This window comes from Zea mays, chromosome 2, assembly GCF_902167145.1.
Source record: "Zea mays cultivar B73 chromosome 2, Zm-B73-REFERENCE-NAM-5.0, whole genome shotgun sequence".
In the NCBI taxonomy this organism is placed as follows: Eukaryota; Viridiplantae; Streptophyta; class Magnoliopsida; order Poales; family Poaceae; genus Zea; species Zea mays.
Window position 1 is genome coordinate 19,707,514 of NC_050097.1, and position 14,309 is coordinate 19,721,822.

Consider the following 14,309-nt stretch of genomic DNA (forward strand, 5'->3'; position numbering starts at 1 on the left):
CCTAGACGTCGTCGTTTTGGTCTTGGATGGACATTTGTTACTAGTATTGATGTAATAGTGGTAAGGTTCTCGTAGGAGTCATCATACTTTTGTGGCTACTTCCACTCTTCATTTTAAAGTATTGCATAAACATGTATGACTTTATTGAATGGTCACTTTTGATTTCACTGAGTCACTAGCAAATATCTGCAAAAAAAAGATAATGTGACTTGTATTGCTTGGGTGCAAGCATATTACAGAAGAGCAATATCAGTATATTGCCTTCTGGAAATGTTATATTCTCATGTAAACGAGAAGATAAACGCCTTGCAAACTAAATCAATTGATAACTTCACAAGATTTTTTTTACAAAGTTTCTACTAATTACCGCATTTCACAGAGTGTGTTGATGTGCCATGATTTTGAAAGTTGCAAGGTTCAAATTATTATATTGTACTATTTTTTGTGAGTTTTTTCCCCTCTCATATAGGTATCTTGTAAAAGATTTTTAATGAGGCAATATCAATACAAGTTTACTGCATCTTCTCCCAATGCACCGAACACTGTTGTCACGATTGAGGACCTTGTCAAGACCGGCTAATTGGAAGTAGTATACTACTAGCTAGTAGCAGGTGCACGATTTGCCAATTCCAACATTCGATAGATGCCAATTCCAACATTCGATAGGCACGCAAGTACGCTATAAAATGGATGCATGGAAACGCACAGAACCTCACGACAAATTCAGATCGAAAAGCAGCAATGCAAAGCTTCAACTTCTCCATGCTGACAACACTTGTGCCATTCCTTCTTCTCGCGGCCGTTGCCGTGGTCGCCAGAGATGAGCTCACCACGTTCATCGTCCACGTGCAGCCCCTGCAGGAGAACCGGATGCTCGCTACCGACGACGACCGGAATGCGTGGTACAGGTCGTTCCTCCCGGAGGACGGCCGGCTCGTCCACGGGTACCACCACGTCGCCAGCGGCTTCGCGGCCCGCCTCACGCGGCAGGAGGTCGACGCTCTGTCGTCGATGCCTGGCTTCGTGACGGCGGCCCCGGAGCAGATATACGAGCTGCACACGACGCACACGCCTCAGTTCCTCGGGCTGGACGCCCGGGAGGCCAGGAAGTCCTACCCCGTCGCTGAACGCGGCGCTGGGGTCATCATCGGCGTGCTCGACACCGGCGTCGTGCCGTCGCACCCCTCCTTCAGCGGCGACGGCATGCCGCCGCCGCCGCCCAGGTGGAAGGGGCGCTGCGACTTCAATGGCCGCGCGGTGTGCAACAACAAGCTCATCGGCGCCCGATCTTTCGTGCCCAGCCCTAACGCCACGAGCAACTCCACTTCCAACGACTGGCGGGCGCCGCCGGTCGACGACAACGGGCACGGCACACACACTGCCAGCACGGCTGCGGGAGCGAGCGTGCCAGGCGCTCAGGTGCTTGGCCAGGCCATGGGTACCGCCACCGGGATAGCGCCCCGAGCTCACATCGCCGTGTACAAGGTCTGCACCGAGACGGGATGCCCCGACTCTGCCATACTCGCCGGCGTGGACGCAGCCGTGGGTGACGGCTGCGACATCGTCTCCATGTCTATCGGTGGAGTTTCTAAGCCGTTCTACCAAGACAGCATCGCCATCGCGACGTTCGGCGCGATCGAGAAGGGAGTCTTTGTTACCATGTCGGCTGGCAACTCTGGCCCGAACGTCAGCTCTGTGACAAACGAGGCGCCGTGGATGCTCACCGTCGCCGCAAGCACAATGGACCGTTCCATTCGTTCGACGGTCCGCCTGGGGAACGGCTTCGTCTTCCACGGCGAGTCGCTCTACCAACCGCATGCCTGGACCCCCACCTTCTACCCTTTGGTCTACGCTGGCGCTAGCGGGAGGCCGTACGCCGAGCTCTGCGGCAATGGCTCGCTGGACGGCTTGGACGTCAGGGGCAAGATAGTGCTATGCGAACTAGGAGGCGGGCCGGGACGCAACATCACGAGGGTACTGAAAGGCGCGGTCGTCCAAAGTGCCGGCGGCGCCGGCATGGTATTGCTCAACAGATTTGCCCAAGGCTACAGCACGCCAGCCGACGCACACGTCCTGCCGGCGTCGCACGTCGACTACGCCGCCGCCTCAGCCATCAAGTCCTACGTCAACTCCACGTCGAACCCCACGGCGCAGATCCTGTTTGAGGGTACAATCCTCGGCGGCACGGCGCCACCTGCTCCATCGATCGTCTTCTTCTCCTCTCGTGGGCCAAGCCTCGAGAACCCCGGCATTCTGAAGCCCGACATCACGGGCCCAGGCGTCAACGTGCTCGCCGCGTGGCCGTTCCAGGTTGGCCCGCCGTCGTCGGCACCTCTCCTCCCTGGACCGACCTTCAACGTCATCTCCGGCACGTCCATGTCGGCGCCTCACCTCAGCGGCGTCGCGGCGCTCATCAAGAGCAAGCACCCTCGCTGGTCACCTGCCGCCATCAAGTCGGCCATCATGACCACCGCGGATGCCACCGACCGTGCCGGCAATCCCATCCTCGACGAACAGCGCGTGGCGGCAGACTGGTTCGCCACTGGCGCTGGCCATGTCAACCCTGAGAAGGCCGCGGACCCCGGCCTGGTCTACGATATCGCGGCCAGCGACTACGTCGGCTACCTCTGCAGCATGTACAACAGCCAGAACGTGTCGGTGATCGCGAGAAGGCCGGTGGACTGCTCGGCCGTCACGCTGATCCCGGAGAGCATGCTGAACTACCCGTCGATCTCTGTCGCGTTCCAGCAGACGTGGAACCGGAGCGCGCCCGCGGTCGTTGAGCGCACGGTGAAGAACGTCGGGGAGGCACCGTCGGTGTACTACGCGGCGGTTGACATATTTGACGATGATGTGACCGTCGCCGTGTACCCGCGCGAGCTGGTGTTCACCCAGGTGAACCAGGAGCGAAGCTTCAAGGTGGTCGTGTGGCCGAGGCAGAACGGCGCTCCACTAGTGCAAGGCGCGCTCCGGTGGGTGTCAGACACGTACACCGTCAGGAGCCCCCTCTCCATTTCCTTCGCTTGATACTATCTATTATCAGCCACATGTTTGTTTGTTTTGGGGCAAATTGGGTCTTCCCTATATATCATCATTCTTAAACTGTACACTTTGTACGGTATCCTACAATAATGCAATTCCGATACACATTGTTATTACGTTTTTAGACAATTTTATATATGTTCAATAGTGATACTATCGATAACGGTCACACCTCCCAGTGCAAAAAAGTTAGTTTCTCGTCAAAAAAAAAATCAAAATGTACCATTATCTATCTCACATATACAGTCCATGTTTTATTTTTGCATTATTTTTGTTTGGAACTAGAAGTTTCGTCAATCTACTAACATATGTCTAAGAAGTTTGCATTAGACGCCCTTTCTAAGCTTATATTAATCTTAATTAAAAAAACAGCAGAGTATGGACGTGGTGCGCCAATCAATGTTTGCGGACGACACAACCATATTTGTCACACCCAACAAAGGGGCATATCCATGCTCGCAAAGATCCTAGACTCCTTCAACGAAAACACGGGCCTAGCAATAAAGGTGTCGTTTAGTTCACATATTGGTAATGTAATGGATAACCGATAATGTTAAATTATGTATGTTTAAGTCCAACTGTAATTGATACTACGCTACAAATGGATATTGCCTTATTTAAATTTGTTACCGCCGGTATTCGAGTGTGAATAGTTACCACTACCGTTTAGGTTACATTCCGTAAACCAAACAGCACCAAATTTCCACAAAACGACAGTTGTTCCAATTCAATGCAAAAGTATTAACCTAGATGATGTTTTGTCGAGGCTGTCAACAAAGTCGACTTCCTTCCCTCTCAAATATCTCGAGTTGCCTTTGTCCTTGACTAGGCTAAAGCGGACAGACTTTTAGCCCTTGATTGACAAAATATCAGAAACATTGAGTAGACGGAACGGAAAAAACTTATCGACGGTTGGTCGTCGCACATTGGTCAAAGCGGTCCTAACCTCGCAGGTCATCTATGTACTGCTAGCCCTTAGGCCACCTAGAGAGGTGATAAAAACCGATAGATACAAAACACAAACATTTTATTTGGGCTGGTACTGAAAGGTTGACCAGTGGAAAGTGCAAGGTCAGCTGGATACGTGCAACAAGGCCAAAGAAACTTGGACTTGTGCCTCATATGGTTGTGGTAGGATTCCAATGTGTCACCTAGTCAGAGGATGGAGAAGGATCTACCTTGCACTGTGATAGACAAGCGACGTTTTGATGCGGCCACGTCAATCTCGTGGAGGATGGTAAATCCACTAAGTTCTGGGTAAATGACTCATTGAGGGGTATGAGGTCAAGTGACACCTACCCCTTGATCTTCTCCATTTCTAGAAGAAAAAAAATGACCATTCATCATGCTCATGTAAATAATCGATGGATACATGATTTAAATTTCACTCATGAGAGTTCACAGTGGAGCACCTCAATGAATATTGTCAATTGTGGGCAGCGGTAAATAAAATTCACTTGCTAGAAAACATCCCCGATCTCATCCGATGGAAGTTTACTCCAAATGGTCTTTACATAGCTCAAACGGCCTACCAAGTGCAATTTTTGGGCTTCACTCTAACCAACTTCAACTCCATAATTTAGAGCCTAAGCACCACCAAAGTGCAAATTCTCCAGTTGGCTTGCTATTTAAAAACATAATTTGGACAGCAGATAGGTTGGCAACACGAGGTTGGCTTGACAACCCGCATTGTGTGTTGTGCTCCTTTGCATGGAATCTGGTCTACACCTATTTTTTAAGTGATGTTTCACCGGGCGCATTTGGGTTGAGATAAGCCAGTGGATTGCAATCGAGGAGATCCACCACTCTTGCTGGCAACCTGCAGATCATGTGCACTAGTGGTGGTCAAATTTTGCGTCATCCAGATATTAGGGGTTTGCAGAGTGATAGAGTCTCATCATTCTCATCGTTTGGACGCGTTTGGACGCTCTGGTGGGAGAGAAACTCGTGAATTTTTTACCTTAAAGAGGCCACTGTGACCAAGGTTGTGGCAAAGATTAAGGAGGACTCCCTTTTGTGGAAACTAGGTGGGGGCAAAGCATCTTACCAATTTGGTGTAATTTTTAGGCTTTTGGGGTTGTGGCATGGGGTAAACGCGCAATCATCATTTCTACTTTTATCTTTTACCTCGTTTTCATGAATTCCAAATCAAATGATTAACTAGAATCTATTAATCTACTCTGTTCGTTTGACAATCCAATAATGTACAATATTTGTGGCACTTCAGAAGGTGTCCTATATTTATTTGACATTTTTTTTATAAATAGAGCATTGTTGGAGCATGTTTTTTTTGTAGTTTGAGCCCTATAATTTAATTTGGGACATGGGTATAAGCCACTGTTGGAGATGCTCATTTTTTGTTTGAGGGATAAAACATGTTCTTCGAACCCTACATTTTCTTCTACAAATTAATAATTGGTATAAGCATTGGAAATGAAGTCATTATATTGAAGCTTCATACATATGGATTCATGATACACCGTATTTTATCTAGAACTAGAAAAAGAAAGTGTCCTATCGGGCGCTGTACCAGTCACAAATGCACAAGATCTTGTAAAATCATATTGTGCATTAAACATATCATTAAAGTGAAAAATTTTAGATAGAGAAAGTAGTCCACGAAATAAACAATGATACATGGACCACACAAATCACGAGTAACAACACATTTCAAGCTGCAAGACCTATTATAGCACAATAATGTAGTAGTGTAGAGCAGCAGCCCTGAGAACTTATACGCCTGAGAACATGAGAAAGGGGGAAACAACTAATCTTGAAGACCATTTCAGCCTTACACTGGTTCCATTTATTTGCGTTTTGAAGGCACTCAACTCTAGAACTAATCTTGTTTTGGGGATAAAATACAGGTGGATAAGGTGGTAATATAGAAGAGAGCAAGGGGGAGGAGGAAATAGCTCTCGCACCCACAGCCGCAGAGGAAGTGAAGCCATGAAGAAGCATTTGAGTTTGCTCCACGCCATGGGTGTCCATGGTATCTAGCTAGGCTAGATTAGATGTTCCCTTGGATTTTTGGTGCAAAATATGGATGAAGGAGATAACATAAACAAACAGCAAATATCTTGATTTAAACACTAAATGAATTTCTAATACCTACTTATAAGCATTTTGAGTACAATTAGGCTAACGAGGTGTTTGGATCCATTCATTTTGGAGGAATTGAAATTACTTAATAAAATAACCTATTTAGCTTGGAATTTATCGTTCCATCACTTTCAAAAGTTCGGATATAAGTCTATCTCAAATTCATGGAGTGGAGGATGAGAAATGATTTTATGTATCAGTAGAATTTGTTTCTAATCTCAAATTCATGGGGTGGGGTTGAGGTTATGGTTGAGGTTTTAATAACCTTGACTAGGTGAGTGCTCGTGCGTTACAACGGGAACATATAATAACATGATAACTTATATACAAAATGTGCATTATACTGTTATAAGAAAAAGTTTTCATAATCCATTTGTGATCATGGCCATAAATAAATTTTGTTATTTTAATCTAGCTGTTTCACCACTACATTGCAACTGTCAGTATCATGCAGACTTCGATATATGTCACGATTTACATGGCCTCATCATTGGGGAGCACGTTCCACACATACCGGAAGAAGTTCCATCGTACATCGTCAGTCATTAGGCACGTACCACCATACGCGCTTGTTTAAACAAAAAAGTAAGTGTATGTGTTTGCGAAGAGAATTAAAGGCAGACTGGCACAAAAGCTACCTCGTCGGTGGCGAGGATGACGAACTGATCATTACTGTCAGTCCTCCTCTGCGTCACCTCTGACGCCGAGATGATGCCACAGTCCTTGATATAGTAGTCGTAGAACGCGCGCGATATGGCGAGTACTAATAACTCTTGGCTGGGCTACCATACGATGTGCACTCCGGGCTCATCAGCGAGGTAGTACATCTGGCCGTTGCACCACCGGATGCGCTACTCCACTACATACATCATGTTCCAGAACACCCACACAACGTCAGCAACAGTCGTCGTCCCAGCGCACAAGAATTAATGGCAAGTCAGTAGCGACTTACATGGCAGGTTGAACTTCAGGTGGATGATAACCTGAACGGTGTGATGGCGCCGTCATCGGATGCGGTGTCCAGAACAACCCGAGAGTCGTCGATGTTGGCGACGACTATGAGTCCCCCTTCTTGACGATGGACAGCACGGTACAGCCGCTCTGGACCGCGTCCAAGAGGCTGCTTCGCCGAAGCTTATCGTACACAGCGGCGCATGCAGACACGTAGGATTGCTTCCAGAGGTCGAACTGGCAGTCGCCAAGCATTTTCTCGTCGTCGATGAGCGACGCCAACGCGAGCGCCTCCTATTAGTGGTGTTTGTTCGGGGTTTCCAAGTAAGAAACATGGATTTCATCCTTGGCGTTTGTTTATGAAAAATGACTCACAAGTTAGATCCATGGAAAAACATTACGGAGAATAAATGTCATGCATGCAAAAAAAAAGAAATTTAAGTTGAAAATATTATTAAAAAAAAAAAAGAAATTGCGTGCAAGGATTTTCTTTAAATACTACTCCCTCAATCCAAAAATATAATTCAAGAATCTCGGTGATACTTATTTACTACCACGCATTGTGTAAGGATAGCAGGTGGGCTTGAAGAGAGATGTAGTAGATGTTTTTCTTGCTATAGATGTAGACATAAACACACATGTAGTGTAGCGGTAGCTACTACTCGTATTTGTTTGAGGGGTCACGGATTCAAATCCCTTTGGGACCATTTGTGTTTTAAATTTTAGTTATACGTGGGAATAAGAATGAGCTTTGCGGGGAGGGGGGAATGGGAAAGGCAGCATGGGCTGTAGACTGTGTGGGAAGGAGGGAATGAGAAAGACAGAAGGGAATGAGAAAGACAGAACAAGGAATGGTGGCAGAACACGAAATTCATGGATCCAACGTCACAGGGAATGAGAAAGACATAAGGGAATAGGGAAGACAGAACACGGAATTCATGGATCCAACGTCACATAGCCGCAATGACACCACAAATGAACTCTCCATACACTTAGAGATGTTCTCAACTTGTACACGATTAGAAATCCATGAGCATTGGGTTTTATGCTCTTTTTTACATTCTTTATTTGGCGTGGTGATATTTCTCGCAACAGAAATAAATCACTAACAAGTTGCATGTCCAAAAATACGAGTAAAACAACACTGACAACTAGCAAGTACATACCAAATCATCATCCCTTTGGTGTTGTAGTGCAGACGCAATCTCCGTATCGATTTCATCGGTCATTGGTGCAATCGACGAAACGACGAGGCGCACAATGACACAAGGCCGTGATACGGTAGATGCTTGTTCTCGGACGGTCGGACCTGGGTTCAGAATAGAGATATTAATGGTTCCGATCCTCTATTCTTCGCGGAAAATTCCTCTATTAGAAAACGAGGATGATAAAATTCTTCCCACGAGAATACAAAAGTGAATTTTTTTTCTCTCGACCGGTAAACGGGGATGGGGCATTTTCCATCCGGTTTTCCACGGGGACCCGTTAAATTTATACCTGATGATGTTTTTAAATAATAGTTAATAATAATAATAAATAATCATCTTGTCATGAGATTAATCATTGTACAAATATGTTTATTTTAATGTACACATAATGATTTCTTACATCTAACAATATGTGTCATTAAAAATGTTTTACATTAATAATTGTTCAAATTATAATTTAAACCGTGATGGGGATCGGCATTTATCCCTGCAGACGAACTTGGAGAGGGAAGAAATGTCCTTTGCAAAAGATTGTAGATGCCCTGACGCGACACGGCAATTCCCAAGCAACCATTCCCTGTCCATTATCGTAAACTCAGTCCTCTGGTCCTTTGTAAACAACTCCCAACGTTGGCACGGCTCCAAAGCGCCGTGCCGCGCCCAAAACAAGAACGCTAATCTAACGCATGCATGGAACGTAACAAACAAGCACGTAGTTCTTATTAAATTGTCCATGCACGCTCACAGCTCACACACTGGCTCACAGCAATAAGCCAGCCATGGAAAGCTTCAAGCTCTCGTTGCTCCCCATCCTTTTCCTTGCAGTCGCCGCCGCGGTGTCCGGCGATGAGCTCCGTACGTTCATCGTTCACGTGCAGCCGCACAAGAGCCACGTGTTCGGTACGACCGACGACCGAACGGCATGGTACAAGACGTTCCTTCCAGAGGATGAGCGGCTCGTCCATTCGTACCACCACGTCGCGAGCGGCTTTGCCGCTCGGCTGACGGAGCAGGAGCTCGACGCGCTGTCTGCCATGCCCGGGTTCGTCACGGCGGTGCCGAACCAGGTGTACAAGCTGCTGACTACGCACACTCCGAAGTTCCTCGGGCTGGAGTTGCCGCAGAGCGGGAGGAACTACACCTCCGGGTTCGGCGAGGGCGTCATCATCGGCGTGCTCGACAGCGGCGTGTATCCCTTCCACCCCTCCTTCAGCGGAGACGGCATGCCGCCGCCGCCGGCCAAGTGGAAGGGCCGCTGCGACTTCAACGCCTCGGCGTGCAACAACAAGCTCATCGGCGCACGTTCTTTCGAGTCGGACCCGTCCCCGCTCGACAAGGACGGGCACGGCACGCACACGTCGAGCACCGCGGCGGGAGCCGTCGTGCCGGGCGCCCAGGTGCTCGGCCAGGGCGCCGGCACTGCTTCGGGCATGGCGCCACGCGCGCACGTCGCCATGTACAAGGTGTGCGGCGAGGAGTGCACCAGTGCCGACATCCTCGCCGGCATCGACGCGGCCGTCGGCGATGGCTGTGACGTTATCTCCATGTCCCTTGGCGGCCCTACGCTGCCGTTCTACAGAGACAGCATCGCCATCGGCACGTTTGGGGCCGTTGAGAAGGGCGTCTTTGTCAGTTTGGCGGCCGGCAACGCCGGCCCAGAGGATAGCACGTTGTCAAACGACGCGCCGTGGATGCTCACCGTCGCGGCGGGCACCATGGACCGTCTGATCTCTGCCCAGGTGCGCCTCGGGAACGGCTCGACGTTCGACGGCGAATCGGTTTTCCAGCCCAATATCTCGACGACCGTCACCTACCCGTTGGTCTACGCGGGCGCCAGCTCAACGCCCGACGCCAATTTCTGCGGCAACGGCTCGCTGGATGGCTTCGACGTCAAGGACAAGATCGTGCTCTGCGACCGTGGCAACCGCGTCGACAGGCTCGACAAAGGTGCCGAGGTGAAGAGAGCCGGTGGGTTCGGCATGATTCTGGCCAACCAGATCGCGGACGGATACAGCACCATCGCCGACGCGCACGTGCTCCCTGCCTCGCACGTCAGCTACGTCACCGGCGTTGCCATCAAGGAGTACATCAACTCAACGGCGAACCCGGTGGCGCAAATCATCTTCAAGGGCACCGTGCTCGGCACGTCGCCGGCACCGGCTATCACTTCGTTCTCCTCGCGCGGGCCCAGCATCCAGAACCCCGGCATCCTGAAGCCCGACATCACAGGCCCCGGCGTGAGCGTGCTCGCGGCGTGGCCATTCCAGGTCGGGCCTCCGTCCCCTGGACCGACGTTCAATTTCGAATCCGGCACGTCCATGTCCACGCCGCACCTCAGCGGCATCGCCGCGCTGATCAAGAGCAAGTACCCGGACTGGTCGCCGGCGGCGATCAAGTCCGCCATCATGACAACCGCTGACCCCGACGACAGATCCGGGAAACCAATAATGAACGAGCAGTACGTGCCGGCCAACTTGTTCGCCACAGGAGCTGGGCAAGTGAACCCCGACAAGGCCCTCGATCCCGGCCTGGTCTACGACATTGCGCCCGCCGAGTACATCGGCTTCCTCTGCAGCCTGTACACGAGCCAGGAGGTGTCCGTGATCGCGCGCCGCTCGATCGACTGCTCGACCATCACGGTGATCCCAGACCGCATTCTCAACTACCCATCCATCACGGTCACGCTCCCGTCGACGACGAACCCCACGGCTCCGGTCGTGGTGAGCCGCACGGTGAAGAATGTTGGGGAGGCGCCGGCGGTGTACTACCCCCATGTCGACCTGCCAGGTTCTGTGCAGGTGAAGGTCACTCCGAGCTCGCTGCAGTTCGCCGAGGCGAACCAGGCTCAGAACTTCACGGTCTCCGTGTGGCGGGGGCAGAGCACTGACGTGAAGATTGTGGAGGGTTCACTCCGGTGGGTGTCTGAAAATGACAAGTACACCGTGAGGAGCCCTGTCTCCATCTCCTTCGTCTGATCGACTTCACAACAACTCCTGGGTTTACTTCGTCTTCCACCTGAGTTGCCAGACCAAGCACACGAGGCCGTGCAGGGTGCTGGGAAACGTCGTGCCACCGTCCGGATCAGTGGATCTGAGTGGGCGTGAGTGGATCCTGTCGCGTGGGACCGGTGTGTTTATGTGTCTGTGTTGTGGACCAGATCGTCTGCTCCGTATAAGTAGTGTTCCCAGTCTTGGATGAGGGGTATCGAATCTAATGGACAAATTTCGGAAACTCTGAAACTAACTCTGTTTTACTACCTCTCTTCGTCTTCATTGTGTTCATCTCTTCCTCCTTCCTCGCTAGGCTAACACCTTAGTAAGTACAGTTAAATCTGGTGATGAACAATGATAGTCACTCAGCACACCCACCCGAAAGAAAAAAAGTAATGGCACTCACACATTATCACTTCTCAATTTTTATGCTATCTTCAGCAAGGACGTGCATATAGACGTGCAAAGTACTATTTTGCACTATAAATTGTACTGTTTATAGAGTGGAGTTTCAAATAGAGAGTCGGATAGAGGGTGGGATAGGTAATCTGCTGAAGATTAGCATTATGGAACTCTAAAGTTCAAACGCTGGAGTTTGCTGAAATGGAACTCTGAAAAAAAATTCCCAGTCTTGGATGAGGGGGTATCGAATCTAATGAAAAAAATTCGGAAACTCTGAAACTAACTCCGTTTACTACCTCTCTTCGTCTTCGTTTTGTTCCTCTCTTCATCCTTCCCCTGTAGGCTAACACCTTAGTAAGTACAGTTAAATCTGCTGATGAACAATGACAGTCACTCAGCACACCCACCCGAAGAAAAAAGAAATAATGACAGCCACACATTACCACTTCTCAATTTTTATGCTATCTTCAGCAAGGACGTGTATATAGACGTGCAAAGTACTATTTTGCACTATAGATTGTACTGTTTATAGAGTGGAGTTTGAAATAGAGAGTCGGATAGAGGATGAGATATGTAATCTGCTGAAGATTATCATTATGGAACTCTGAAGTTCAAACGCTGGAGTTTGTTGTTTCTTGGATGTCTGACTTCCTACGTTTAGGGTGTGTTTGGTTTGACTTTTGGCTTTGGCTTTTGCCCCCCTAAAAGCTAAAAGCCAACCAAAGGACTGGATACAAGAAGCAGCTTTTTCTAAAAGCTGACTTTCTTGCAGTGCAAATCTGAAAGCACCCCTGGACCTGCTTTTAGTGGCTTTTCGGATAGAACTGTGAAAACATATATCGAAGAACTTTTAATGACTTTTAGTGATTTCCACTAAACGGTTTTTAGCTTTTTAATAGCTTACAGCCTACAGCAGCTTTTTCCACAGCTCACAGCCAACAGCAACTTTTTTCACAGCTACAGCCCAACCAAACAGACTCTTAGAGTTCCTATTCTTTTTCACTTTCAAAAGTTTTATTGAGCACCGTCACTTGTTCCAAAACTCTAGTAAAACATCCCTCTTGATAGTATGGCAAACTTAAGTCAATCAACTGAATATTAAGATCGATCTTCGTGTTGGCAAACTTAAGTCAATCAACTAACTTCATCTCATAGAATTTCAACTAAAATAGGTTTGTTGTTGGATATTGAGTTCCAAAAAACAACATCGTAGCATCATGGAAGTACTTCAAACACCTGAAAAAGATGCAACCCTATTATGTTCATCATCTGAAGGAGCACAATGCTTATATTTATCCTTATGTAAATATAATAGCCTTTCAGAAGCATTCATGTAATAGATAACATGATTCAACATACGATAAGTTGAATTCCATCTTCTAGGAACATGCAATAGAAGACCAAGTTTATCCAAATAAAAAAATCAGCAAACCTTTGAAATTCCTCCCATTATAATGGAGAATTCTTTAGAATAATATTGATAGCTCTATTATTTTTAACTAACCATCCATTTTGAGAAACCAAATTTAATATGTGACATAAACACTTTGCATGGAAGAAAATACCACCACATATCAAAGGAGGAGACTTCTACAACATAGCAAGATTATTAAGCTCCTTCACAATTAATATCACACAACTATTATTGTTGGAAACATTGTTTAGGCTGAGTGCAAATAACCTCTTTTCTAGGTTCCAAGGCATGATTCCGTCGATCCAGTAAACTCGCTTCATGTTGCCCTTTAACAAAATGGAGGAAAATTAAAAGTTTTTGCGTTTGTCGGTTCTAATCAATCCAATGAATTGTGATGCACATATAACATTTATTTTGATTAGAAGTCCACATATCCATATTTACAGAAAGCCATCAAGAAATAGTTTTAAGTTGGTCAGACAACTTCTTTTATCTAAATGTGTTCCTAGTATCTCATTCCTAGTGGTCGTACGACTCTTGAATGAAAAGTTAGGGCACAAAGACTTGATGAAATCAACAAAGAACTCATGTTCAACCATCAAAAATGATATTCATGCATAACTATTGCTTCATAGATCTTGTTTAGGCTAACTTCAAGATCATATTTACAAGTTTGAACTATATCTTTACCTTCACTCTTTTAAACTCTTTTGAAATATTGTTTGAACTGACGTATTGTTGTTGGCCTTTATTTTGTTGTTCTTCGCATTCACATGATTCCAAATGATTGACGTGACGTTCATGGACTCGATGTGAGTTCTATATGTGCACCTTTTGCATTTCACTGAAACTCAGTGTCTCTGTCTTTCCATCATCTCTCTTGTGTGTCTATGACCTTGGTGTAAAAAATTCAAACCTTCGAGGTAATCTTATTTTGTCTTTCTGTAGCATAGGCTCAACTCCCGCACTGCAAGTTCTATCTTCTCTAGTCTCTTCCTCGAGTATGACAATATTTGCAGCACATCCATCTCTAATACCTTCACCTCAAGCAAATGTGATTGTTTCTTTCAATGTCAAATCTAAAGAAGAAATAGGTTGTAGGTTTGGTGCTTCTGAGCATGTGCAAACTGGTGTAACAGCAGCAACAAGGGATACTCCATGCTTGCACATACACTCACTTGCATGCAATACGAGTAGCCA

At 47.4% G+C, this 14,309-nt stretch overlaps 2 protein-coding genes across 2 annotated transcripts; both read left to right on the plus strand.

Moving 5' to 3' along the window:
• Positions 1–735: 735 nt before the first annotated feature.
• On the plus strand, positions 736–3,141 carry LOC103646085 (subtilisin-like protease). The gene has a single exon (XM_008670812.4). It carries the CDS (start codon positions 742–744, stop codon positions 3,025–3,027), a length of 2,286 nt encoding a protein of 761 aa, XP_008669034.1. The 5' UTR covers positions 736–741; the 3' UTR covers positions 3,028–3,141.
• A 5,931-nt stretch (positions 3,142–9,072) lies between these two features.
• On the plus strand, positions 9,073–11,500 carry LOC103646086 (subtilisin-like protease 4). The gene has a single exon (XM_008670813.3). The coding sequence runs from the start codon at positions 9,083–9,085 to the stop codon at positions 11,276–11,278; it is 2,196 nt and encodes a 731-aa protein (XP_008669035.1). The 5' UTR covers positions 9,073–9,082; the 3' UTR covers positions 11,279–11,500.
• The last annotated feature ends 2,809 nt before the right edge of the window (positions 11,501–14,309 follow it).